The sequence below is a fragment of the Ranitomeya imitator genome, chromosome 2 (assembly GCF_032444005.1).
Source record: "Ranitomeya imitator isolate aRanImi1 chromosome 2, aRanImi1.pri, whole genome shotgun sequence".
NCBI classification, from domain to species: domain Eukaryota; kingdom Metazoa; phylum Chordata; class Amphibia; order Anura; family Dendrobatidae; genus Ranitomeya; species Ranitomeya imitator.
The window spans coordinates 230,231,442-230,257,966 of NC_091283.1; the positions used below are offsets into that span (position 1 = coordinate 230,231,442).

The 26,525-nt window shown below is 46.2% G+C and overlaps 2 protein-coding genes across 7 annotated transcripts in view; one reads left to right on the forward strand and one right to left on the reverse strand.

Moving 5' to 3' along the window:
• The window catches only part of SLC16A6 (solute carrier family 16 member 6), a 71,841-nt gene extending 51,861 nt beyond the window's left edge, over positions 1–19,980 (reverse strand). The window contains exons 1-2 of one of the 5 annotated variants that reach the window (XM_069748682.1): positions 19,834–19,980; positions 6,726–6,961 (exon numbers count right to left, since the gene is read on the reverse strand). In XM_069748682.1, coding sequence (XP_069604783.1) covers positions 6,726–6,951 — 226 coding nt within the window. In that variant the 5' untranslated portion in view covers positions 6,952–6,961; positions 19,834–19,980. Of the gene's footprint in view, positions 1–6,725; positions 6,962–8,068; positions 8,279–8,688; positions 9,033–19,833 lie in introns of those variants that run through there. The other 4 variants (XM_069748681.1, XM_069748683.1, XM_069748685.1 and 1 more) reach the window with 4 other exon arrangements.
• Positions 19,981–19,989: 9 nt separating this feature from the next.
• Positions 19,990–26,525, forward strand: part of ARSG (arylsulfatase G) — a 55,944-nt gene continuing 49,408 nt past the window's right edge. For both annotated transcript variants that reach the window (XM_069748687.1, XM_069748688.1), the window contains exons 1-2: positions 19,990–20,123; positions 25,879–26,182. In XM_069748687.1, coding sequence (XP_069604788.1) covers positions 25,959–26,182 — 224 coding nt within the window. In that variant the 5' untranslated portion in view covers positions 19,990–20,123; positions 25,879–25,958. The remainder of the gene's footprint in view (positions 20,124–25,878; positions 26,183–26,525) is intronic.

Genomic DNA, 26,525 nt, shown 5'->3' on the forward strand with positions numbered 1-26,525 from the left:
GAGGACACGGACCGAGGGTCAGCTTTAAAGAGGTTGCCCACTATTTTTACACTGATGACCTATCCTTAGGTGAGGTGATCAATGTCTGATCATTCGGGGTCCAGCACCCAACACCCCCACTGACCAGCTGTTATCGATGTCGGAGCCGCCGGCCCACTTGCCGAGCTCCTCTGTCTACTTATTTTGGCCAGGATTGGTACTGCAGTCCTATTCAACTCAATAGCAGGCGGATGTGGTACCCTGCAGCGGCCACTACAAGTGAAACGAGCAGCTCGGTAAGTGGGCACTACAAGGGAAACGAGCAGCTCGGTAAGTGGGCACTACAAGGGAAACGAGCAGCTCGGTAAGTGGGCACTACAAGGGAAACGAGCAGCTCGGTAAGTGGGCACTACAAGGGAAACGAGCAGCTCGGTAAGTGGGCACTACAAGGGAAACGAGCAGCTCGGTAAGTGGGCACTACAAGGGAAACGAGCAGCTCGGTAAGTGGGCACTACAAGGGAAACGAGCAGCTCGGTAAGTGGGCACTACAAGGGAAACGAGCAGCTCGGTAAGTGGGAACTACAAGGGAAACGAGCAGCTCGGTAAGTGGGCACTACAAGGGAAACGAGCAGCTCGGTAAGTGGGAACTACAAGGGAAACGAGCAGCTCGGTAAGTGGGCACTACAAGGGAAACGAGCAGCTCGGTAAGTGGGCACTACAAGGGAAACGAGCAGCTCGGTAAGTGGGCACTACAAGGGAAACGAGCAGCTCGGTAAGTGGGCACTTCCTGCCGGCAGCCGACACCTATAACAGTTGGTCGGTGGGGTGCTGTGTGTCGGACCCCAGCCAATCCAACATTGATCACCGCCTCTAAGGATCGATAGGTCATTAGTGTGAAAGGACTGGACAACCCCTTTAATGTAGTCTGTGGCCATAAATCAGCAGAGTTACAGACGCTCCTGAACTTGACCGGTTCTCAGTTAGGTCCCCGCTTCCTCCCGCTAGTGCTGCAGTTTCCTCACACACGGACACCACATACAGTACGGATCAAAAGTTTGGACACACCTTTTCATTTAAAGATTTTTCTGTATTTTCATGACTATGAAAATTGTAGATTCACACTGAAGGCATCAAAACTATGAATTAATTAACACATGTGGAATTATATACTTAACCCCTTCATGACCCAGCCTATTATGACCTTAATGACCTGGCCGTTTTTTGCAATTCTGACCACTGTCCCTTTATGAGGTAATAACTCAGGAACGCTTCAACGAATCCTAGCGGTTCCGAGATTGTTTTTTCGTGACATATTGGGCTTCATGTTCGTGGTAAATTTAGGTCGATAATTTTTGTTTTTATTTGCGAAAAAAATGGAAATTTGGCTAAAATTTTGAATTTTTATTCTGTTAAACACAAAATAGTTAATAACATTTCCCACATGTATACTTTACATCAGCACAATTTTCGAAATAAAAAATTTTTGTTTTGCTAGGAAGTTATAAGGGTTAAAATTTGACCAGCGATTTCTCATTTTTACAACGAAATTTACAAAACCATTTTTTATTTTTAGGGAACACCTCACATTTGAAGTCAGTTTGAGGGGTCTGTATGGCTGAAAATACCCAAAAGTGACACCATTCTAAAAACTGCACCCCTCAAGGTGCTCAAAACCACATTCAAAAAGTTTATTAACCCTTCAGGTGCTTCACAGCAGCAGAAGCAACATGGGAGGAAAAAATGAACATTTAACTTTTTAGTCACAAAAATGATGTTTTAGCAACAATTCTTTTATTTTCCCAAGGGTAAAAAGAGAAACTGGACCCCGAAAGTTATTGTACAATTTGTCCTGAGTACACCGATACCCCATATGTGGGGGGGGGGGGGGGGGGGGAGGGACTACTGTTTGGGCGCACGACAGGGCTCCAATAGGAAGGAACGCCATTTGACTTTTTCAATGAAAAATTGGCTCCAATCGTTAGCGGACACCATGTCGCATTTGGAGACCCCTGTGTGCCTAAACATTGGAGCTCCCCCACAAGTGACTCCATTTTGGAAACTAGCTCCCCCTCCTCCCCCCAAGGAGCATATCTAGATGCATAGTGAGCACTTTGAACCCCCACGTGCTTCACAAATTGATCTGTAAAAATGAAAAAGTACTTTTTTTTTTATATTTATTTTTTTTACAAAAATTTTTATTTTAGCCTCAATTTGTTCATTTCTACATGGGCAACAGGATAAAATGGGTCCTAAAATTTATTGGGCAATTTATCCTGAGTACACTGATACCTCACATGTGGGGGTAAACCACTGTTTGGGCACACGGCAAGGCTCGGAAGGGAAGCAGCGCCATTTGACTTTTTGAATGAAAAATTAGCTCCAATCGTTAGCGGACACCATGTCGCATTTGGAGAGCTCCTGTGTGCCTAAACATTGGAGCTCCCCCAAAAGTGACCCCATTTTGGAAACTAGACCTCCCATGAAACTAATCTAGATGTGCGGTGACCACTTTAAACCCCCAAGTGCTTCACAGAAGTTTATAATGCAGAGCCGTGAAAATAAAAAAATTTTCTTTCCTCAAACTATTTTTTAGCCCGCAATTTTTTTTATTTTCACAAGAGTAACAGGAGAAATTGGACCCGAAAACTTGTTGTCCAGTTTGTCCTGAGTACGCTGGTACCCCATAAGTGGGGGGGGAACCACTGTTTGGGCACGCGTTGGGGCTCGGAAGGGAAGTAGTGACGCTTTGAAATGCAGACTTTGATGGAATGGTCTGCGGGCGTCACGTTGTGTTTGCAAAGCCCCTGATGTGCCTAAACAGTAGAAAACCCCCACAAGTGACCCCATTTTGGAAACTAGACCCCCCAAGGAACTTCTCTAGATGTGTGGTGAGACTTTGAACCCCCAAGTGCTTCACAGAAGTTTACAACGCAGAGCAGTGAAAATAAATCATTTTTCTTTCCTCAAAAATGATGTTTTAGCAAGCAATTTTTTATTTTCAGAAGGGCAACAGGAGAAATTGGACCCCAATAATTGTTGCTCAGTTTGTCCTGAGTGCGCTGATACCCCATGTGGGGGGTAAACCACTGTTTGGGCGCACGTCGGGGATCGAAAGGGAGGGAGCACCATTTGACTTTTTGAATGCAAGATTGACTGGAATCAATGGTGGCGCCATGTTGCGTTTGGAGACCCCTGATGTGCCGTAACAGTGGAAACCCCTCAATTCTACCTCCAACACTAACCCCAACACACCCCTAACCCCAACACACCCCTAACCCTAACCCTAATTCCAACCCCAACTTTAACCCCAACACACCCCTAACCCCAACTCTAGCCATAACCCTAATCCCAACACAACCCTAACCCTAACCCTAACCCCAGCCTAATCTTAACCCCATTTCCATCCCTAGCCCTAATTCCAACCCTAACCCTAAGGCTATGTGCCCACGTTGTGGATTCGTGAGAGATTTTTCCGCACCATTTTTGAAAAATCTGCAGGTAAAAAGGCACTGCATTTTACCTGTGGATTTACCGCGGATTTCCAGTGTTTATTGTGCGGATTTCACCTGCGGATTCCTATTGAGGAACAGGTGTAAAACGCTGCGGAATCCGCACAAAGAATTGACATGCTGCGGAAAATACAACACAGGGTTTCTGCGCGGTATTTTCCGCACCATGGGCACAGCGGAATTGGTATTCCATTGGTTTACGTGGTACTGTAAACCTGATGGAACACTGCAGCAAATCCACAGCGGACAATCCGCTGCGGATCCGCAGCTAAATCTGCACCGTCTGCACATAGCCTAATTCTAACCCTAACCCTAGCCGAAACCCTAACCCTAGTGGGGCAAAAAAAATCTATATATATTTTCTTTATTTTATTATTGTCCCTACCTATGGGGGTGATAAAAAAAAAAAATTAAATAAACCCCCCCTTTATTTTGATCGCTGTGATAGGTTCTATCACAGAGATCAAAATGTACCTGTAACGAATCTGCCGGCCGATTCGGTGGGCTCACTGCGCATGCGCCCGCCATTTTGGAAGATGGCGGCGCCCATGGAACAGACGGACGGACACAGGAGGTCGGTAAGTATGGGGGGAGGGGAACGGACAGCGGGGGGGGGGGGGGGGGGGGTTAGGGAATGACAGGTCGGAGGGAAGCAGATCGGTGGCGGGGGTCAGATCACGATCTCCAGCCATGGCTGATGCTATTGCAGCATCGGCTATGGCTGGATTGTAATATTTCACCAATTTTCATTGGTGAAATATTACTAATCGCTCTGATTAAAGGTGAAAGTGAAACGTCACTTTCAACAGCCAATCAGAGCTATCGTAGCCACAGAGGGGGGGCCAAGCCAACCCCCTTGGGCTCAAGTACAACTCCCCCTGCCCCTGCAGGTCAGGTGAAATTACAGTTAACCCTTTCACCTGGCCTGCAGGAGCGCGATCCGACCATGACGCATATGCTGCGTCACAGGTCGGATTGGCACAGGTTTTCATGATGCATACGCTGCGTCAAAGGTCGGGAAGGGGTTAACAAAAAAGTGTGAAACACCTGAAAATATGTCTTATATTCTAGGTTCTTCAAAGTAGCTACCTTTTGCTTTGGTGACTGCTTTGCACACTCTTGGCATTCTCTTGATGAGCTTCAAGAGGTAGTCACCGGGAATGGTTTTCACTTCACAGGTATGCCCTGTCAGGTTTAATAAGTGGGATTTCTTGCCTTATAAATGGGGTTGGGACGATCAGATGTGTTGTGCAGAAGTCTGGTGGATACACAGCTGATAGTCCTACTGAATAGACTGTTAGCTGCTTTTTTCTTGCCATAATACAAATTCTAAGAAAAGAAAAACGAGTGGCCATCATTACTTTAAGAAATGAAGGTCAGTCAGTCCAAAAAATTGGGAAAACTTTGAAAGTGTCCCCAAGTGCAGTGGCAAAAACCATCAAGAGCTACAAAGAAACTGGCTCACATGAGGACCGCCCCAGAAAAGGAAGACCAAGAGTCACCTCTGCTTCTGAGGATAAGTTTATCCGAGTCACCAGCCTCAGAAATCGCAGGTTAACAGCAGCTCAGATTAGAGACGAGGTCAATGCCACACAGAGTTCTAGCAGCAGACACATCTCTACAACAACTGTTAAGAGGAGACTTTGTGCAGCAGGCCTTCATGGTAAAATATCTGCTAGGAAACCACTGCTAAGGACAGGCAACACACAGAAGAGACTTGTTTGGGCTAAAGAACACAAGGAATGGACATTAGACCAGTGGAAATCTGTGCTTTGGTCTGACGAGTCCAAATTTGAGATCTTTGGTTCCAACCATCGTGTCTTTGTGCGACGCAGAAAAGGTGAACGGATGGACTCTACGTGCCTGGTTCCCACCGTGAAGCATGAAGGAGGAGGTGTGATGGTGTGGGGGGCTTTGCAGGTGACACTGTTGGGGATTTATTCAAAATTGAAGACATACTGAACCAGCATGACTACCACAGCATCTTGCAGCAGCATGCTATTCCATCCGGTTTGCGTTTAGTTGGACCATCATTTATTTTTCAACAGGACAATGACCCCAAACACACCCCCAGGCTGTGTAAGGGCTATTTGACCAAGAAGGAGAGTGATGGGGGGCTACGCCAGATGACCTGGCCTCCACAGTCACCAGACCCGAACCCAATCGAGATGGTTTGGGGTGAGCTGGACCACAGAGTGAAGGCAAAAGGGCAAACAAGTGCTAAGCATCTCTGGGAACTCCTTCAAGTTTGTTGGAAGACCATTCCCGGTGACTACCTCTTGAAGCTCATCAAGAGAATGCCAAGAGTGTGCAAAGCAGTCATCAAAGCAAAAGGTGGCTACTGTGAAGAACCTAGAATATAAGACATTTTCAGTTGTTTCACACTTTTTTGTTAAGTATATAATTCCACGTGTGTTAATTCATAGTTTTGATGCCTTCAGTGTGAATCTTTATAGTCATGAAAATACAGAAAAATCTTTAAATGAGAAGGTGTGTCCAAACTTTCGATCTGTACTGTATGTCTATACAGCGGCTGCTGGGGAGGAGCATGTGACCAGACCCGCCCATCAGCATCTTCCAATAGTAAAACTCCTCGCATAGTAAAGCTGCTTCTCTACTGGAGAAGGCTGATGGGCGTGTCTAGTTGCATGCTCCTCCCCCTGCAAAAACTTAGTATACATGAGTGCCAAGTGGTTGCTGGGGGGAGGAGCATGCAACTAGACACGCCCATCAGCCTTCTCCAGTAGAAAAGCAGCTTTCCTATGCAAGGAGTTTTACTATTGGAAGATGCTGATTGGCGGGTCTGGTCACATGCTCCTCCCCAGCAGCCGCTGCATGGACATACATGGTGTCAGTGTGTGAGGAAACTGCACTAGCGGGATGAAGTGTCTGACCTAACTAAGAATCTGTCAGTGAGCGCTGACATTTAACAGGATAGTCTAACTTTTATCTGGCTTTTCGGAAAATCTCTAAACAAAATATACAGCCTCAGACTACATTAAAGATGAGTGCAAAACTAGAAAACAAAACTGGACATTTCTAATGAAACCCAAATGCAATAGAGATTTTTAGCCCAAAATACAGAAATTTAGGGGAAAAAAAAAAATGTCTCAAAGAGTCGTAGTGAGGATTGTCCACCCAATCTACATGCCCCGGACACCAGGCCTGAGGAGAGGTCTGTGTTCATCTCTGGAGGGACAGAATCTGGAGATCGGCTGCTACGGGGACAGCACCTACCTGTGAACGTGAGGACAAATACGCAGATGGAGATGATCCAGGAGATGCGACTGTTGCTTTCCTCAAAGTACACCATCAGATCTTTAAAGAAGACCCCAAAAGACTTGATGGCCCCATAAGTGAAGACTTCCACAAAGAAGAAGGCCACGGCCACCACCCAGCCCCATCCGCCATCAGGCACTTTGTGATAGACCTTGGCACCAGAGCATTTCTCCATGGCTCTCATCTCTGACCACCTGGGGACAGGACACAAAACATAAATAAAAAATTCTGCGCTCACCCCAGAAACACCATTGACAAATTAGATTAGATCCAAAGGAAGCAGGCAAGATGTCACAGACAAGCTGCAGATGACTCGTGTTCCTGCACGGATCACGTCTGACACAGGTCCACAGTCAGTGACCCAGGAGAGCAGGGCGACAAAGCACAGATGGGCCTCTGTCCTGGACCCTTGCTTATCTTAAGTCACCCAACACATTGGGGTTTCCTCAGTAATGCACAGGAGACCTCGCAAAATATAGCCAGATGGTGGGATCGGCCAATATAGTGGTCTCCAACCTCTGTATCAAAGAATTAAAGACTTAAATCCCACACGATGACTCAATTTAGAGTGGTCACGTCAGCAGCTGAGGACATATTCACTTCACCATAAGGATTCATTGCACCGATGCAGACAGCTCCATAACCACCAATGTAAGAGCAGAGAACATCAGCGCTTCATCATAAGGATTCATCACACCAGTGCAGTCACCGCTCCGCATCCACCAGTGTAAGAGCAGGGAACGTCAGCGCTTCATCATTAGGATTCATCACACCAGTGCAGTCACGGCTCCGCAACCACCAATGTAAGAGCAGGGAACGTCAGCGCTTCATCATAAGGATTCATCACACCAGTGCAGTCACGGCTCCGCAACCACCAATGTAAGAGCAGGGAACGTCAGCGCTTCATCATAAGGATTCATCACACCAGTGCAGTCACCGCTCTGCATCCACCAGTGTAAGCAGAGAATGTCAGCGCTTCATCATAAGGATTCATCGCACCAGTGCAGTCACAGCTCCACAACCACCAATGTAAGAGCAGGGAACGTCAGCTGTTCATCATAAGGATTCATCACACCAGTGCAGTCATGGCTCTGCATCCACCAGTGTAAGCAGAGAATGTCAGCGCTTCATCATAAGGATTCATCGCACCAGTGCAGTCACAGCTTCGCAACCATCAATGTAAGAGCAGGGAACGTCAGCTCTTCATTATAAGGATTCATCGCACCAGTGCAGTCACAGCTTCGCAACCATCAATGTAAGAGCAGGGAACATCAGCACTACATCATAAGGATTCATCATACCACTGCAGTCACAGCTCCGCATCCACCAGTGTAAGAGCAAGAACGTCAGCGCTTCATCATAAGGATTCATCACACCAGTGCAGTCACGGCTCCGCAACCACCAATGTAAGAGCAGGGAACGTCAGCACTTCATCATAAGGATTCATCATACCACTGCAGTCACAGCTCCGCATCCACCAGTGTAAGAGCAGGGAACGTCGGAGCTTCATCACAGGTGTCACAGATCCCTTCTACGTGGTGTAACTAATTTGTCACATGCCACTCAGCACGTGACTTGGGTTGTGTCTTCAAGGGTTAATCTATCTCGCCACTCAGTCCAGCATTCAACCTCTGATCCATGCTGTAATGGGAGCATAAATCACACATTGACCCAGCCCACACACCCGCTCATACACGCTGCCACCACTCCCTGAACTATTAGTACTAATAATGTCTACCACTCATAAGGCTCACACACCTTAGGCTATGGATTCTTTTAGAACATTCAAGGTTCAACTTGTTAATGTATTCTACTTTAATACAAAAAGGTTCAATGCTTACAGTAAGAAGAGGTATAAAAATATGATAATAAAAAGACATAACTTTGCAAAACAGTATAAAAATAAACAAAAGTAACTTACAGAAATCATCTAACTGGTAGTTTGCTTTCTACTCCCTGAGGGTAGGATGAATGTAGATTGGATCACACCAGCTCGGCTGCCCCCATTATGTGAAAAAGTCTCTCTTAATACAGCCGTAATTTATAGCTTTGGTCTGGAGGTGAGGTTTCTAGTCCAGCCCCTCAGATTAATATCATAATTGCTTGGTTTTTGATTGGACCACGGGCGCACCTCCCAATGAATATATTGGGATCCTTTGTGTAACAGCTCACACAGAGATACTATCAGGCCGTAATAAACATCTCTCTTCCAAGAGCTAGGAGGTGTCAAATGTTACCTTTCTTATTGGCTTCCAGCAGGACCCCCTGGTGAGATTGGAGACAGAATTCTACTTGTCCCAGGAAAATACATATTAACACCTGGGTGCGAACCTGCCGCCTTCAGGACAGATGTTCCTAGTCACACAATACCTATACATAAGATCACTGCACTATGTTCGCGGCCCTCCACGAAGTGTATAGCACAGCCCACGTATAATCAGCGACAGACGAACTCCGGCCGCGAATTGGAGCGGGATTTGAACCACTCTTCGCTAATTGGTTGCGCCCAGCCAGCCGAATTCTGTGTATTCAGAGTGACCTCAGTATATAATGCTCTATAGGTGACTACAGGACGGGAGATGGCAGTGACCTCAGTATATAACGATCTATAGCTGATTATGTGACCAGAGCCCGCTGTGACCTCAGGATAAAATGATCTATAGGTGATTATAGGACCGGAGATGGTGGTGACCTCAGTATATAATGATTTATAGGGGACTACAGGACCCCACATAATAGGGGATTATAGGACAAGAGATGGTGGTGACCTCATTATATAATCATCTATAGGTGATTATAGGACCGGAGATGGCAGCAACCTCAGTATATAATCATCTATAGGCGATCATAGGACCGGAGGTGGTGGTGACCCCAGAATATAATGCTCTATAGAGGATTATAGGACCAGAGATGGCGGCGACCTCAGTATATAATGATCTATAGGTGATTATGGGACCAGAGATGGTATTGACCTCAATATATAATTATCTATAGGTGATTTTAGGACTGGAGACGGCAGTGACCTCGGTATATAATGATCTATAAATGATTATGGGACCGGAGAAGGCGGTGACCTCAGTATATAATAATCTATAGGGGATTACAGGACCCAACATAATAGGGGATTATAGGACCAGAGATGGCGGTGACCTCAGTATATAATCATCTATAGGTGATTGAGACTGGAGAAGGCGGTGACCTCAGTATATAATGATGTATAGGTGATTATAGGACCGGAGATGGCTGTGACCTCAGTATATAATGATCTATAGGTGACTATGGGACCAGAGAAGGCGGTGACCTCAGTATATAATGATCTATAGGTGATTATGGGACCAGAGAAGGCGGTGACCTCCATATATAATGATCTATAGGTGATTATGGGACCAGAGAAGGCGGTGACCTCCGTATATAATGATCTATAGGTGATTATGGGACCAGAGAAGGCGGTGACCTCAGTATATAATGATCTATAGGTGATTATGGGACCAGAGAAGGCGGTGACCTTAGTATATAATGATTTATAGGGGATTACAGGACCCCACATAGTAGGGGATTATAGGACAAGAGATGGTGGTGACCTCAGTATATAATGATCTATGGGTGATTATGGGACCAGAGATAGCGGTGACCTTAGTATATAATGATCTATAGGTGATTATAGGACTGGAGATGGCGGTGACCTCAGTATATAATAATGTATAGGGGATTATAGGACCGGAGATGGCAGTGACCTCATTATATAATTATCTATATGTCATTATAGGACCGGAGATGGCAGTGACCTCAGTATATAATCATCTATAGGCAATTATAGGACCAGAGCTGGTGGTGATCTCAGAATATAATGCACTATAGGGGATTATAGGACCAGGGGATTATAGCACCAGAGATAGCATGACCTCAGCATATAATCATCTATAGGTGATTATAGGATCGGAGATGGCAGTGACCTCAGTATATAATGATCTATAGGTGATTATAGGACCGGAGATGGCAGTGACCTCAGTATATAATGATGTATAGGCAATTATAGGACCGGAGATGGTGGTGACTTGAGAATATAATGCTCTATAGGGGATTATAGGACCAGGGGATTATAGCACCAGAGATAGCGGTGACCTCATTATATAATCATCTATAGGTGATTATAGGACCGGAGATGGCAGTGACCTCAGTATATAATGATCTATAGGCGATTGAGACCGGAGATGGCAGCAACCTCAGTATATAATCATCTATAGGCGATCATAGGACCGGAGGTGGTGGTGACCTCAGAATATAATGCTCTATAGGGGATTATAGGACCAGAGATAGCGGCGACCTCAGTATATAATGATCTATAGGTGATTATGGGACCGGAGACCGCGGTATATAATGATCTATAGGTGATTATGGGACCGGAGAAGGCGGTGACCTCAGTATATAATGATCTATAGGTGATTATGGGACCGGAGACCGCGGTATATAATGATCTATAGGTGATTGAGACTGGAGAATGCGGTGACCTCAGTATATAATGATGTATAGGTGATTATAGGACCGGAGATGGCAGTGACCTCAGTATATAATTATGTATAGGTGATTATAGGACCGGAGAAGGTGATGACCTCAGTATATAATGATCTATAGGTGATTATGGGACCGGAGAAGGCGGTGACCTCAGTATATAATGATCTATAGAGGATTACAGGACCCAACATAATACGGGATTATAGGACTAGAGATGGCGGTGACCTCCGTATATAATCATCTATAGGTGATTGAGACTGGAGAATGCGGTGACCTCAGTATATAATGATGTATAGGTGATTATAGGACCGGAGATGGCAGTGACCTCAGTATATAATTATGTATAGGTGATTATAGGACCGGAGATGGCGGTGACCTCGGTATATAATGATGTATAGGTGATTATAGGACCGGAGATGGCGGTGACCTCAGTATATAATGATGTATAGGTGATTACAGGACCAGAGATGGGGGTGACCTCAGTATATAATGGTCTACAGGGAATTATAGGACCGGAGATGGCGGTGACCTCAGTATATAGTAATGTATAGGTGATTATAGGACCAGAGAATGCGGTGACCTCAGTATATAATGATTAATAGGTGATTAAAGGACCGGAGAATGCGGTGACCTCAGTATATAAAGATGTATAGGCGATTACAGGACCGGAGATGGCGGTGACCTCAGTATATAATGATGTATAGGTGATTACAGGACCGGAGATGGCGGTGACCTCAGTATATAATGATATATAGGGGATTATAGGACCGGAGATGGCGGTGACCTCAGTATATAATGGTCTATAGGTGATTACACGACCGGAGATGGCGGTGACCTCAGTATATAATGATGTATAGGTGATTACAGGACCGGAGATGGCGGTGACCTCAGTATATAATGATGTATAGGTGATTACAGGACCGGAGATGGCGGTGACCTCAGTATATAATGATGTATAGGTGATTACAGGACCGGAGATGGCGGTGACCTCAGTATATAATGATGTATAGGTGATTATAGGACCGGAGATGGCGGTGACCTCAGTATATAATGATGTATAGGTGATTACAGGATCAGAGATGGCGGTGACCTCAGTATATAATGGTCTATAGGGGATTACAGGACCAGAGATGGCGGTGACCTCAGTATATAATGGTCTATAGGGGATTACAGGACCAGAGATGGCGGTGATGTCACGATATTGTATGAAATATCATATAAGTTTAGTTGCTCTTCAGCTCATGCTGGGGGCTAAACCCCCCCTTCTCTCTGTGGCTCTCTGTCTTGGAATGTATGGGGGAAGAGGGTTTTATTGCCGAAAGGTATTTACGACTAGGCTCAAATCTTACTCTAGCAGAGAACTGTTTAGAAGTGTCTAGAAGTTTCCAGAAATCCATGAGAGTCCTTTGTTCCAATATGATAAGATATTGGGCCAACTACTGGGCGTAAGAGAATATTAATTAGATATTGCTAAAGTCCATCAGAGCCTCTATCCATCACGGTAAACCTGAGCTTCTAACTCCATCAGGTAAAAAAGTAGGGATTTCTCTGTAATGACGTATCACACATATGACATTTGATCTAATTAGAATGCCAATGTTAAGACGAGAAGAATGCTGGGTTTGTTATGACCATGACATGTTCGGTAGCGGAGTTACAAGTCTTAGACCAAATTTAGCTTACATTTACTTAGACTGAAAAGGTAGGAGGGTCTGGGATAGCCAGCCCTTTTGGTGATGTCACCAAGCTGAGCTATAACTGTTTTGCCAGATCCCAGCAGTCAGTCTGCTGCTGGAAGAACATGTAAGTCTGATCTGAAGAGCTGTATCTCATGCATTGGGACTTTTGGGAGCTCCGCCCACCAGCATGGTTTTTGCCTGAACTGATATGAACTGAGAACATGTGAGTTGTACCTTTTCTTATGTAATCCCTGTTTATTTTATAATTATCTTGTACATCTTTTCAACTGTCTCATATTGTAACATCTTTATATGACCTTTTATAAACACTGCCTGAAACTTTTGACGGAGTATAATATTTAATACTAGAGTCGTTCTCCTGTTCTAAAACGTACCCCAAGTCTCCTGAAGGGAATTACGCTACTGTTTTGGGTTAGCTCCGGACCCGTTTAATCGAAGCTGGTGGCAGCATACTTGTCCTGTGCTTTTGGGAGTCGTTGTAGCGACGGTGGCGTTGATAATTATTGTTCCTGCCTGAGTGGGAGTAGTTTATTGCCTCACTGCAGCGTGCCCAATAGCCAGTACATAGCAGGCAGCCTGTCTGGCGACTAATTACCCCAGGGTGCAATACCACATCTGACCTGAGAGTAAAGGGGGTGCCAGAGAGCTGCAAGTTTCAAGTGGAACTGTAAGTGGGATATACATAAATCCATGCAGTTTGTTGTATATTGAAGAGCAGTGGGATACCTAAAATAAGCCCCTGCTGTAAACTAAGAGGTCAATAGCCTTGTGTGTGTTTTTTTCATCACATTGTAGAGTGGAGGGATAACTAAGATAAGCCCCCTGCACATGTGATAGCCGTCTGTTGGCCTACAGTCACCCCGACCCATGACGAGGGGGTGACTGTCACGGTGTGAATCGTGACAGGTGACCTCAGTAAATAATGATGTATAGGGGATTACAGGACCGGAGAATGCGGTGACCTCAGTATATAATGATGTATAAGTGATTATAGGACAGGAGATGGCATTGACCTCAGTATATAATGATCTATAGGTGATAATAGGACCAGAGATGGCGGTGACCTCAGTATATAATGATCTATAGGGGATTATAGGACTGGAGAATGCGGTGAACTTAGTATATAATGATGTATAGGGAATTATAGGACCGGAGATGGCGGTGAACTCAGTATATAATGATCTATAGGTGATTATAGGACCGGAGATGGCAGTGACCTCAGTATATAATGATCTATAGGTGATTATAGGACCGGAGATGGTGGTGACCTCAGTATATAATGCTCTATAAGTGATTATAGGACAGGAGATGGCATTGACCTCAGTATATAATGATCTATAGGTGATAATAGGACCAGAGATGGCGGTGACCTCAGTATATAATGATCTATAGGGGATTATAGGACTGGAGAATGCGGTGAACTTAGTATATAATGATGTATAGGGAATTATAGGACCGGACATGGCGGTGAACTCAGTATATAATGATCTATAGGTGATTATAGGACCGGAGATGGCAGTGACCTCAGTATATAATGATCTATAGGGGATTACATGACCGGAGATGGCAGTGACCTCAGTATATAATGATCTATAGGGGATTATAGGACCGGAGATGGCGGTAACCTCAGTATATAATGCTCTATAAGTGATTACAGGACCGGAGATGGCGGTGACCTCAGCATATAATCATCTATAGGGGATTATAGGACCGGAGATGGCGGTAACCTCAGTATATAATGCTCTATAAGTGATTATAGGACAGGAGATGGCATTGACCTCAGTATATAATGATCTATAGGTGATAATAGGACCAGAGATGGCGGTGACCTCAGTATATAATGATCTATAGGGGATTATAGGACCGGAGAATGCGGTGAACTTAGTATATAATGATGTATAGGGAATTATAGGACCGGAGATGGCGGTGAACTCAGTATATAATGATCTATAGGTGATTATAGGACCGGAGATGGCAATGACCTCAGTATATAATGATCTATAGGGGATTACATGACCGGAGATGGCAGTGACCTCAGTATATAATGATCTATAGGGGATTATAGGACCGGAGATGGCGGTAACCTCAGTATATAATGCTCTATAAGTGATTACAGGACCGGAGATGGCGGTGACCTCAGTATATAATGATCTATAGGTGATTATACAACCGGAGATAGCGGTGACCTCAGTATATAATGATCTATAGGTGATTACAGGACCGGAGATGGTGGTGACCTCAGTATATAATGCTCTATAGGTGATTACAGGACCGGAGATGGCGGTGACCTCAGTATATAATGATCTATAGGTGATTACAGGACCGGAGATGGTGGTGACCTCAGTATATAATGCTCTATAGGTGATTACAGGACCGGAGATGGTGGTGACCTCAGTATATAATGCTCTATAGGTGATTACAGGACCGGAGATGGTGGTGACCTCAGTATATAATGCTCTATAGGTGATTACAGGACCGGAGATGGTGGTGACCTCAGTATATAATGCTCTATAGGTGATTACAGGACCGGAGATGGCGGTGACCTCAGTATATAATGCTCTATAGGTGATTACAGGACCGGAGATGGTGGTGACCTCAGTATATAATGATCTATAGGGGATTACAGGACCCGACATAATAGGGGATTATAGGACTAGAGATGGCGGTGACCTCAGTATATAATCATCTATAGGTGATTGAGACTGGAGAATGCGGTGACCTCAGTATATAATGATGTATAGGTGATTATAGGACCGGAGATGGCAGTGACCTCAGTATATAATTATGTATAGGTGATTATAGGACCGGAGATGGCGGTGACCTCGGTATATAATGATGTATAGGTGATTATAGGACCGGAGATGGCGGTGACCTCAGTATATAATGATGTATAGGTGATTACAGGACCAGAGATGGGGGTGACCTCAGTATATAATGGTCTACAGGGAATTATAGGACCGGAGATGGCGGTGACCTCAGTATATAGTAATGTATAGGTGATTATAGGACCAGAGAATGCGGTGACCTCAGTATATAATGATGTATAGGTGATTATAGGACCGGAGAATGCGGTGACCTCAGTATATAATGATGTATAGGCGATTACAGGACCGGAGATGGCGGTGACCTCAGTATATAATGATGTATAGGGGATTATAGGACCGGAGATGGCGGTGACCTCAGTATATAATGATGTATAGGTGATTACAGGACCAGAGATGGCGGTGACCTCAGTATATAATGGTCTACAGGGGATTATAGGACCGGAGATGGCGGTGACCTCAGTATATAATGATATATAGGGGATTATAGGACCGGAGATGGCGGTGACCTCAGTATATAATGGTCTATAGGTGATTACACGACCGGAGATGGCGGTGACCTCAGTATATAATGATGTATAGGTGATTACAGGACCGGAGATGGCGGTGACCTCAGTATATAATGATGTATAGGTGATTACAGGACCGGAGATGGCGGTGACCTCAGTATATAATGATGTATAGGTGATTACAGGACCGGAGATGGCGGTGACCTCAGTATATAATGATGTATAGGTGATTATAGGACCGGAGATGGCGGTGACCTCAGTATATAATGATGTATAGGTGATTACAGGATCAGAGATGGCGGTGACCTCAGTATATAATGGTCTATAGGGGATTACAGGACCAGAGATGGCGGTGACCTCAGTATATAATGGTCTATAGGGGATTACAGGACCAGAGATGGCGGTGATGTCACGATATTGTATAAAATATCATATAAGTTTAGTTGCTCTTCAGCTCATGCTGGGGGCTAAACCCCCCCTTCTCTCTGTGGCTCTCTGTCTTGGAATGTATGGGGGAAGAGGGTTTTATTGCCGAAAGGTATTTACGACTAGGCTCAAATCTTACTCTAGCAGAGAACTGTTTAGAAGTGTCTAGAAGTTTCCAGAAATCCATGAGAGTCCTTTGTTCCAATATGATAAGATATTGGGCCAACTACTGGGCGTAAGAGAATATTAATTAGATATTGCTAAAGTCCATCAGAGCCTCTATCCATCACGGTAAACCTGAGCTTCTAACTCCATCAGGTAAAAAAGTAGGGATTTCTCTGTAATGACGTATCACACATATGACATATTTGATCTAATTAGAATGCCAATGTTAAGACGAGAAGAATGCTGGGTTTGTTATGACCATGACATGTTCGGTAGCGGAGTTACAAGTCTTAGACCAAATTTAGCTTACATTTACTTAGACTGAAAAGGTAGGAGGGTCTGGGATAGCCAGCCCTTTTGGTGATGTCACCAAGCTGAGCTATAACTGTTTTGCCAGATCCCAGCAGTCAGTCTGCTGCTGGAAGAACATGTAAGTCTGATCTGAAGAGCTGTATCTCATGCATTGGGACTTTTGGGAGCTCCGCCCACCAGCATGGTTTTTGCCTGAACTGATATGAACTGAGAACATGTGAGTTGTACCTTTTCTTATGTAATCCCTGTTTATTTTATAATTATCTTGTACATCTTTTCAACTGTCTCATATTGTAACATCTTTATATGACCTTTTATAAACACTGCCTGAAACTTTTGACGGAGTATAATATTTAATACTAGAGTCGTTCTCCTGTTCTAAAACGTACCCTAAGTCTCCTGAAGGGAATTACGCTACTGTTTTGGGTTAGCTCCGGACCCGTTTAATCGAAGCTGGTGGCAGCATACTTGTCCTGTGCTTTTGGGAGTCGTTGTAGCGACGGTGGCGTTGATAATTATTGTTCCTGCCTGAGTGGGAGTAGTTTATTGCCTCACTGCAGCGTGCCCAATAGCCAGTACATAGCAGGCAGCCTGTCTGGCGACTAATTACCCCAGGGTGCAATACCACATCTGACCTGAGAGTAAAGGGGGTGCCAGAGAGCTGCAAGTTTCAAGTGGAACTGTAAGTGGGATATACATAAATCCATGCAGTTTGTTGTATATTGAAGAGCAGTGGGATACCTAAAATAAGCCCCTGCTGTAAACTAAGAGGTCAATAGCCTTGTGTGTGTTTTTTTCATCACATTGTAGAGTGGAGGGATAACTAAGATAAGCCCCCTGCACATGTGATAGCCGTCTGTTGGCCTACAGTCACCCCGACCCATGACGAGGGGGTGACTGTCACGGTGTGAATCGTGACAGGTGACCTCAGTAAATAATGATGTATAGGGGATTACAGGACCGGAGAATGCGGTGACCTCAGTATATAATGATGTATAAGTGATTATAGGACAGGAGATGGCATTGACCTCAGTATATAATGATCTATAGGTGATAATAGGACCAGAGATGGCGGTGACCTCAGTATATAATGATCTATAGGGGATTATAGGACTGGAGAATGCGGTGAACTTAGTATATAATGATGTATAGGGAATTATAGGACCGGAGATGGCGGTGAACTCAGTATATAATGATCTATAGGTGATTATAGGACCGGAGATGGCAGTGACCTCAGTATATAATGATCTATAGGTGATTATAGGACCGGAGATGGTGGTGACCTCAGTATATAATGCTCTATAAGTGATTATAGGACAGGAGATGGCATTGACCTCAGTATATAATGATCTATAGGTGATAATAGGACCAGAGATGGCGGTGACCTCAGTATATAATGATCTATAGGGGATTATAGGACTGGAGAATGCGGTGAACTTAGTATATAATGATGTATAGGGAATTATAGGACCGGACATGGCGGTGAACTCAGTATATAATGATCTATAGGTGATTATAGGACCGGAGATGGCAGTGACCTCAGTATATAATGATCTATAGGGGATTACATGACCGGAGATGGCAGTGACCTCAGTATATAATGATCTATAGGGGATTATAGGACCGGAGATGGCGGTAACCTCAGTATATAATGCTCTATAAGTGATTACAGGACCGGAGATGGCGGTGACCTCAGCATATAATCATCTATAGGGGATTATAGGACCGGAGATGGCGGTAACCTCAGTATATAATGCTCTATAAGTGATTATAGGACAGGAGATGGCATTGACCTCAGTATATAATGATCTATAGGTGATAATAGGACCAGAGATGGCGGTGACCTCAGTATATAATGATCTATAGGGGATTATAGGACCGGAGAATGCGGTGAACTTAGTATATAATGATGTATAGGGAATTATAGGACCGGAGATGGCGGTGAACTCAGTATATAATGATCTATAGGTGATTATAGGACCGGAGATGGCAATGACCTCAGTATATAATGATCTATAGGGGATTACATGACCGGAGATGGCAGTGACCTCAGTATATAATGATCTATAGGGGATTATAGGACCGGAGATGGCGGTAACCTCAGTATATAATGCTCTATAAGTGATTACAGGACCGGAGATGGCGGTGACCTCAGTATATAATGATCTATAGGTGATTATACAACCGGAGATAGCGGTGACCTCAGTATATAATGATCTATAGGTGATTACAGGACCGGAGATGGTGGTGACCTCAGTATATAATGCTCTATAGGTGATTACAGGACCGGAGATGGCGGTGACCTCAGTATATAATGATCTATAGGTGATTACAGGACCGGAGATGGTGGTGACCTCAGTATATAATGCTCTATAGGTGATTACAGGACCGGAGATGGTGGTGACCTCAGTATATAATGCTCTATAGGTGATTACAGGACCGGAGATGGTGGTGACCTCAGTATATAATGCTCTATAGGTGATTACAGGACCGGAGATGGTGGTGACCTCAGTATATAATGCTCTATAGGTGATTACAGGACCGGAGATGGCGGTGACCTCAGTATATAATGCTCTATAGGTGATTACAGGACCCCACATACACATGTAATAATATATACCCTCACGTCTCCCCCGGGTCCTGCACTCACGGTCTCCGCCGGTCACACCACCACCGTCTCTCCCTCCGTCCCCATCGCAGCTCCGGCTCCGCCACTCACACTCTCTACATATACCGGCTTCAGCCGGTCTGGCGGGGGCGCGCATCAGCCGGGGCCGCGCCTCCTACATAAACTCCCTCTGATTAACCCCCGCACCGCTGACAGAGGCGGAGCGCGGTCACCGCCCGGAAACACTGGCCGCGTCCTCCGGAACAGCGGAGTGCGAGCTCCTGGGACCAGAGACCCTGCGGGTGAGCGGACATCTGCCGGGCGGGCGCGGTACTGCAGCGGTACCGCATGTCACAGCGTCCAGAACCGCACAGCGACTCCCGGAGAGAGATTACCGGCTCCTGTCACCAGTGTCTGACGGAGACCCCTATACTGGCCAAAGGGGGAGCACACGGAGGTGGTGGGATAATGAGCCCCCCACATCCATCATATAGAGGAGACATCACCCCCACATCCATCATATAGAGGAGACATCACCCCCACATCCATCATATAGAGGAGACATCACCCCCACATCCATCATATAGAGGAGACATCACCCCCCACATCCATCATATAGAGGAGACATCACCCCCCACATCCATCATATAGAGGAGACATCACCCCCACATCCATCATATAGAGAAGACATCACCCCCACATCCATCATATAGAGGAGACACATCACCCCCCACATCCATCATATAGAGGAGACACATCACCCCCCACATCCATCATATAGAGGAGACATCACCCCCACATCCATCATATAGAGAAGACATCACCCCCACATCCATCATATAGAGGAGACACATCACCCCCCACATCCATCATATAGAGGAGACACATCACCCCCCACATCCATCATATAGAGGAGACATCACCCCCACATCCATCATATAGAGGAGACACATCACCCCCCACATCCATCATATAGAGGAGACATCACCCCCCACATCCATCATATAGAGGAGACATCACCTCCCACATCCATCATATAGAGGAGACACATCACCCCCCACATCCATCATATAGAGGAGACACATCACCCCCCACATCCATCATATAGAGGAGACATCACCCCCACATCCATCATATAGAGGAGACATCACCCCCACATCCATCATATAGAGGAGACACATCACCCCCCACATCCATCATATAGAGGAGACACATCACCCCCCACATCCATCATATAGAGGAGACATCACCCCCCACATCCATCATATAGAGGAGACACATCACCCCCCACATCCATCATATAGAGGAGACATCACCCCCACATCCATCATATAGAGGAGACATCACCCCCCACATCCATCATATAGAGGAGACACATCACCCCTCACATCCATCATATAGAGGAGACACATCACCCCTCACATCCATCATATAGAGGAGACACATCACCCCCCACATCCATCATATAGAGGAGACATCACCCCCCACATCCATCATATAGAGGAGACACATCACCCCCACATCCATCATATAGAGGAGACACATCACTCCCACATCCATCATATAGAGGAGACATCACCCCCCACATCCATCATATAGAGGAGACATCACCCCCCACATCCATCATATAGAGGAGACACATCACCCCCCACATCCATCATATAGAGGAGACATCACCTCCCACATCCATCATATAGAGGAGACACATCACCCCCCACATCCATCATATAGAGGAGACACATCACCCCTCACATCCATCATATAGAGGAGACACATCACCCCCCACATCCATCATATAGAGGAGACATCACCCCCCACATCCATCATATAGAGGAGACACATCACCCCCCACATCCATCATATAGAGGAGACACATCACCCCTCACATCCATCATATAGAGGAGACACATCACCCCCCACATCCATCATATAGAGGAGACATCACCCCCCACATCCATCATATAGAGGAGACACATCACCCCCCACATCCATCATATAGAGGAGACATCACCCCTCACATCCATCATATAGAGGAGACATCACCCCCCACATCCATCATATAGAGGAGACATCACCCCCCACATCCATCATATAGAGGAGACATCACCCCTCACATCCATCATATAGAGGAGACATCACCCCCCACATCCATCATATAGAGGAGACATCACCCCCCACATCCATCATATAGAGGAGACACATCACCCCCCACATCCATCATATAGAGGAGACACATCACCCCTCACATCCATCATATAGAGGAGACATCACCCCCCACATCCATCATATAGAGGAGACATCACCCCCACATCCATCATATAGAGGAGACATCACCCCCCACATCCATCATATAGAGGAGACATCACCCCCCACATCCATCATATAGAGGAGACATCACCCCTCACATCCATCATATAGAGGAGACATCACCCCTCACATCCATCATATAGAGGAGACATCACCCCCACATCCATCATATAGAGGAGACATCACCCCCCACATCCATCATATAGAGGAGACATCACCCCCACATCCATCATATAGAGGAGACATCACCCCCCACATCCATCATATAGAGGAGACATCACCCCCCACATCCATCATATAGAGGAGACATCACCCCTCACATCCATCATATAGAGGAGACATCACCCCCCACATCCATCATATAGAGGAGACATCACCCCCCACATCCATCATATAGAGGAGACACATCACCCCCCACATCCATCATATAGAGGAGACACATCACCCCTCACATCCATCATATAGAGGAGACATCACCCCCCACATCCATCATATAGAGGAGACATCACCCCCACATCCATCATATAGAGGAGACATCACCCCCCACATCCATCATATAGAGGAGACATCACCCCCCACATCCATCATATAGAGGAGACATCACCCCTCACATCCATCATATAGAGGAGACATCACCCCTCACATCCATCATATAGAGGAGACATCACCCCCACATCCATCATATAGAGGAGACATCACCCCCCACATCCATCATATAGAGGAGACATCACCCCCACATCCATCATATAGAGGAGACTGTTGTGAATTCTGTGGCTGAATTCACTCCTGTGGTCACAAGTGGTACTGCAGCTTCTGGGCTTCCTCCCTCAGGTGTTTTGGTGAGCTCGTTGGCTGCCTTGCTATTTAGCTCCACCTGAGTCTGTCTTCCTTGCTCCTTGTCAATGTTCCAGTGTTGGATCTGAGCTACTGCATCTTTCCTGTGGCCTGCTGCTCTGCTAGATAAGTGTTACTTTGTTTTTGTTGCTGTTTTTTCTGTCCAGCTTGCTATTCTCTTTTGCTGGAAGCTCTGAGACGCAAAGGGTGCACCGCCGTGCCGTTAGTTCGGCACGGTGGGTCTTTTTGCCCCCCTTTGCGTGGTTCTGCTTTAGGGTTTTTTGTAGACTGCATAGTTCTCTTTGCTATCCTCGCTCTGTCTAGAATATCGGGCCTCACTTTGCTGAATCTATTTCATTCCTACGTTTTGTCTTTTCATCTTGCTAACAGTCATTATATGTGGGGGGCTGCCTATTCCTTTGGGGTATTTCTCTGAGGTAAGTCAGGCTTGTATTTCTATCTTCAGGCTAGTCAGCTCCTCAGGCAGTGCAGAGTTGCCTAGGTAGTGTTAGGCGCAATCCACTGCTGCTTTTAGTTGTGTGAGGATAGATTCAGGTATTGCAGTATGCAGAGATTCCACGTCTCAGAGCTTGTTCTATTGTTTTTGGGTTATTGCCATATCACTGTATGTGCGCTGATTACTGCACACTGTGTTGCCTGATAGCACAGCATAACAGGAGACATCACCCCCCACATCCATCATATAGAGGAGACATCACCCCCCACATCCATCATATAGAGGAGACACATCACCCCTCACATCCAACATATAGAGGAGACATCACCCCCCACATCCATCATATAGAGGAGACATCACCCCCCACATCCATCATATAGAGGAGACACATCACCCCCCACATCCATCATATAGAGGAGACACATCACCCCCCACATCCATCATATAGAGGAGACACATCACCCCCCACATCCATCATATAGAGGAGACACATCACCCCCCACATCCATCATATAGAGGAGACATCACCCCCACATCCATCATATAGAGGAGACATCACCCCTCACATCCATCATATAGAGGAGACATCACCCCCCACATCCATCATATAGAGGAGACATCACCCCCCACATCCATCATATAGAGGAGACATCACCCCTCACATCCATCATATAGAGGAGACATCACCCCCCACATCCATCATATAGAGGAGACATCACCCCCCACATCCATCATATAGAGGAGACACATCACCCCCCACATCCATCATATAGAGGAGACACATCACCCCTCACATCCATCATATAGAGGAGACATCACCCCCCACATCCATCATATAGAGGAGACATCACCCCCACATCCATCATATAGAGGAGACATCACCCCCCACATCCATCATATAGAGGAGACATCACCCTCACATCCATCATATAGAGGAGACATCACCCCCACATCCATCATATAGAGGAGACATCACCCCCACATCCATCATATAGAGGAGACACATCACCCCCACATCCATCATATAGAGGAGACACATCACCCCCACATCCATCATATAGAGGAGACACATCACTCCCACATCCATCATATAGAGGAGACATCACCCCCCACATCCATCATATAGAGGAGACATCACCCCCCACATCCATCATATAGAGGAGACACATCACCCCTCACATCCATCATATAGAGGAGACATCACCCCCCACATCCATCATATAGAGGAGACACATCACCCCTCACATCCATCATATAGAGGAGACATCACCCCCCACATCCATCATATAGAGGAGACACATCACCCCTCACATCCATCATATAGAGGAGACACATCACCCCCCACATCCATCATATATGTCACATCCATGTGGCCTCCACCCTCTTCCGGCTGTGTGTTCACCCACCACAGTGCTCTTGGAGTTGGTGTGAGGGGACGCAGTGCTCTTGGAGTTGGTGTGAGGGGACGCAGTGCTCTTGGAGTTGGTATGAGGGGACGCAGTGCTCTTGGAGTTGGTATGAGGGGACGCAGTGCTCTTGGAGTTGGTGTGGGGGGACGCAGTGCTCTTGGAGTTGGTGTGGGGGGACGCAGTGCTCTTGGAGTTGGTGTGGGGGGACGCAGTGCTCATGGAGTTGGTGTGGGGGGACGCAGTGCTCTTGGAGTTGGTGTGAGGGGACGCAGTGCTCTTGGAGTAGGTGGGGGGACACAGTGCTCTTGGAGTTAGTGGGGGGACGCAGTGCTCATGGAGTTGGTGTGGGGGGACGCAGTGCTCTTGGAGTTGGTGGGGGGACGCAGTGCTTTTGGAGTTGGTGGGGGGACGCAGTGCTCTTGGAGTTGGTGGGGGGACGCAGTGCTCTTGGAGTTGGTGTGAGGGGACGCAGTGCTCTTGGAGTTGGTGTGGGGGGATAAAGTGCTCTTGGAGTTGGTGGGGGGACACAGTGCTCTTGGAGTTGGTGTGAGGGGACGCAGTGCTCTTGGAGTTGGTGTGGGGGGACGCAGTGCTCTTGAAGTTGGTGTGGGGGGACGCAGTGCTCTTGAAGTTGGTGTGGGGGGACACAGTGCTCTTGGAGTTGGTGAGGGGACGCAGTGCTCTTGCAGTTGATGGGAGGTGTGCAGTGTTTTGCTCATTAGGAAGGCACTGCAGGCTCCTAATAATTATGACTTATCCTTTAGGTCTGTCATAAAGTGAGAATATAATTGACAGGTTACATCCAATATGTCTGCATCTAACCTTTTGTAGCAGAAAAATGCCAAGATCTGTGATTGATCCCTAAGTAGTGACCTTTATACTGCAACATGGGAGGAGCAGATATGACCAGAGAGGTCTGCGGAGATCCATAGATGACACCTGGCATCCTAAGCCTCTCGCTTACCGCCCATTATCCATCTGCCTCGTTCAGCATGTTCATGGCCACTTGTGGATTCTCTGCCACTCAACCAGCTCTCCTGTGTTTTCTAGGCATTGAAGCAGCAAGACTCAAGTTCTGATGATCTTCCAATCCATGATCCCCAAAACATCACTACTAGCGTCTGTCCACCATGGCCACAACAACCTTGCTCCCCAGTTTTGTCATGGCTGCAGTTTGTATTGGTTTTATCCAGTTCTTGGAATCCAGTTCCTGCCAACAACAGAGCAATGACAAGAAGCCCAACTTTATAATTATCCTAGCAGATGACATGGGGTGGGGGGATCTAGGGGCAAATATTGCTGAAGGGCAATCACATACTCCCAACCTGGACAAGATGGCCCTCGAGGGGTTGAGGTAAATTTCAAGGAATATGTTGTTCTCCAGTGATGAGAATGTTCTACTGTGCAGGCCCTGGGTTCTGGAGGTGAATAGGGTCTGGAGTTCAGTATGTGCTGGGATCTGGAGCAGTGATGGTAGTAGAGTGGGGTCAGAGTCGGGAGGGATGAGGGGGCTTGAGTGGAGTCATGTGTGGGGTCTAGGACAGTGATGGGTCTAGAGGGGAGTTGAGTTTGGGGACTGAAGCGGTGATGGGACTGGAGACTAGAGAAATAATGAGGCTGGATGGGAAGCTGGGTCCGAGGACTGGAGCAATGATGAGGCTGGATGGGAAGCTGGTTCTGGCTACTGGAGCAATGAT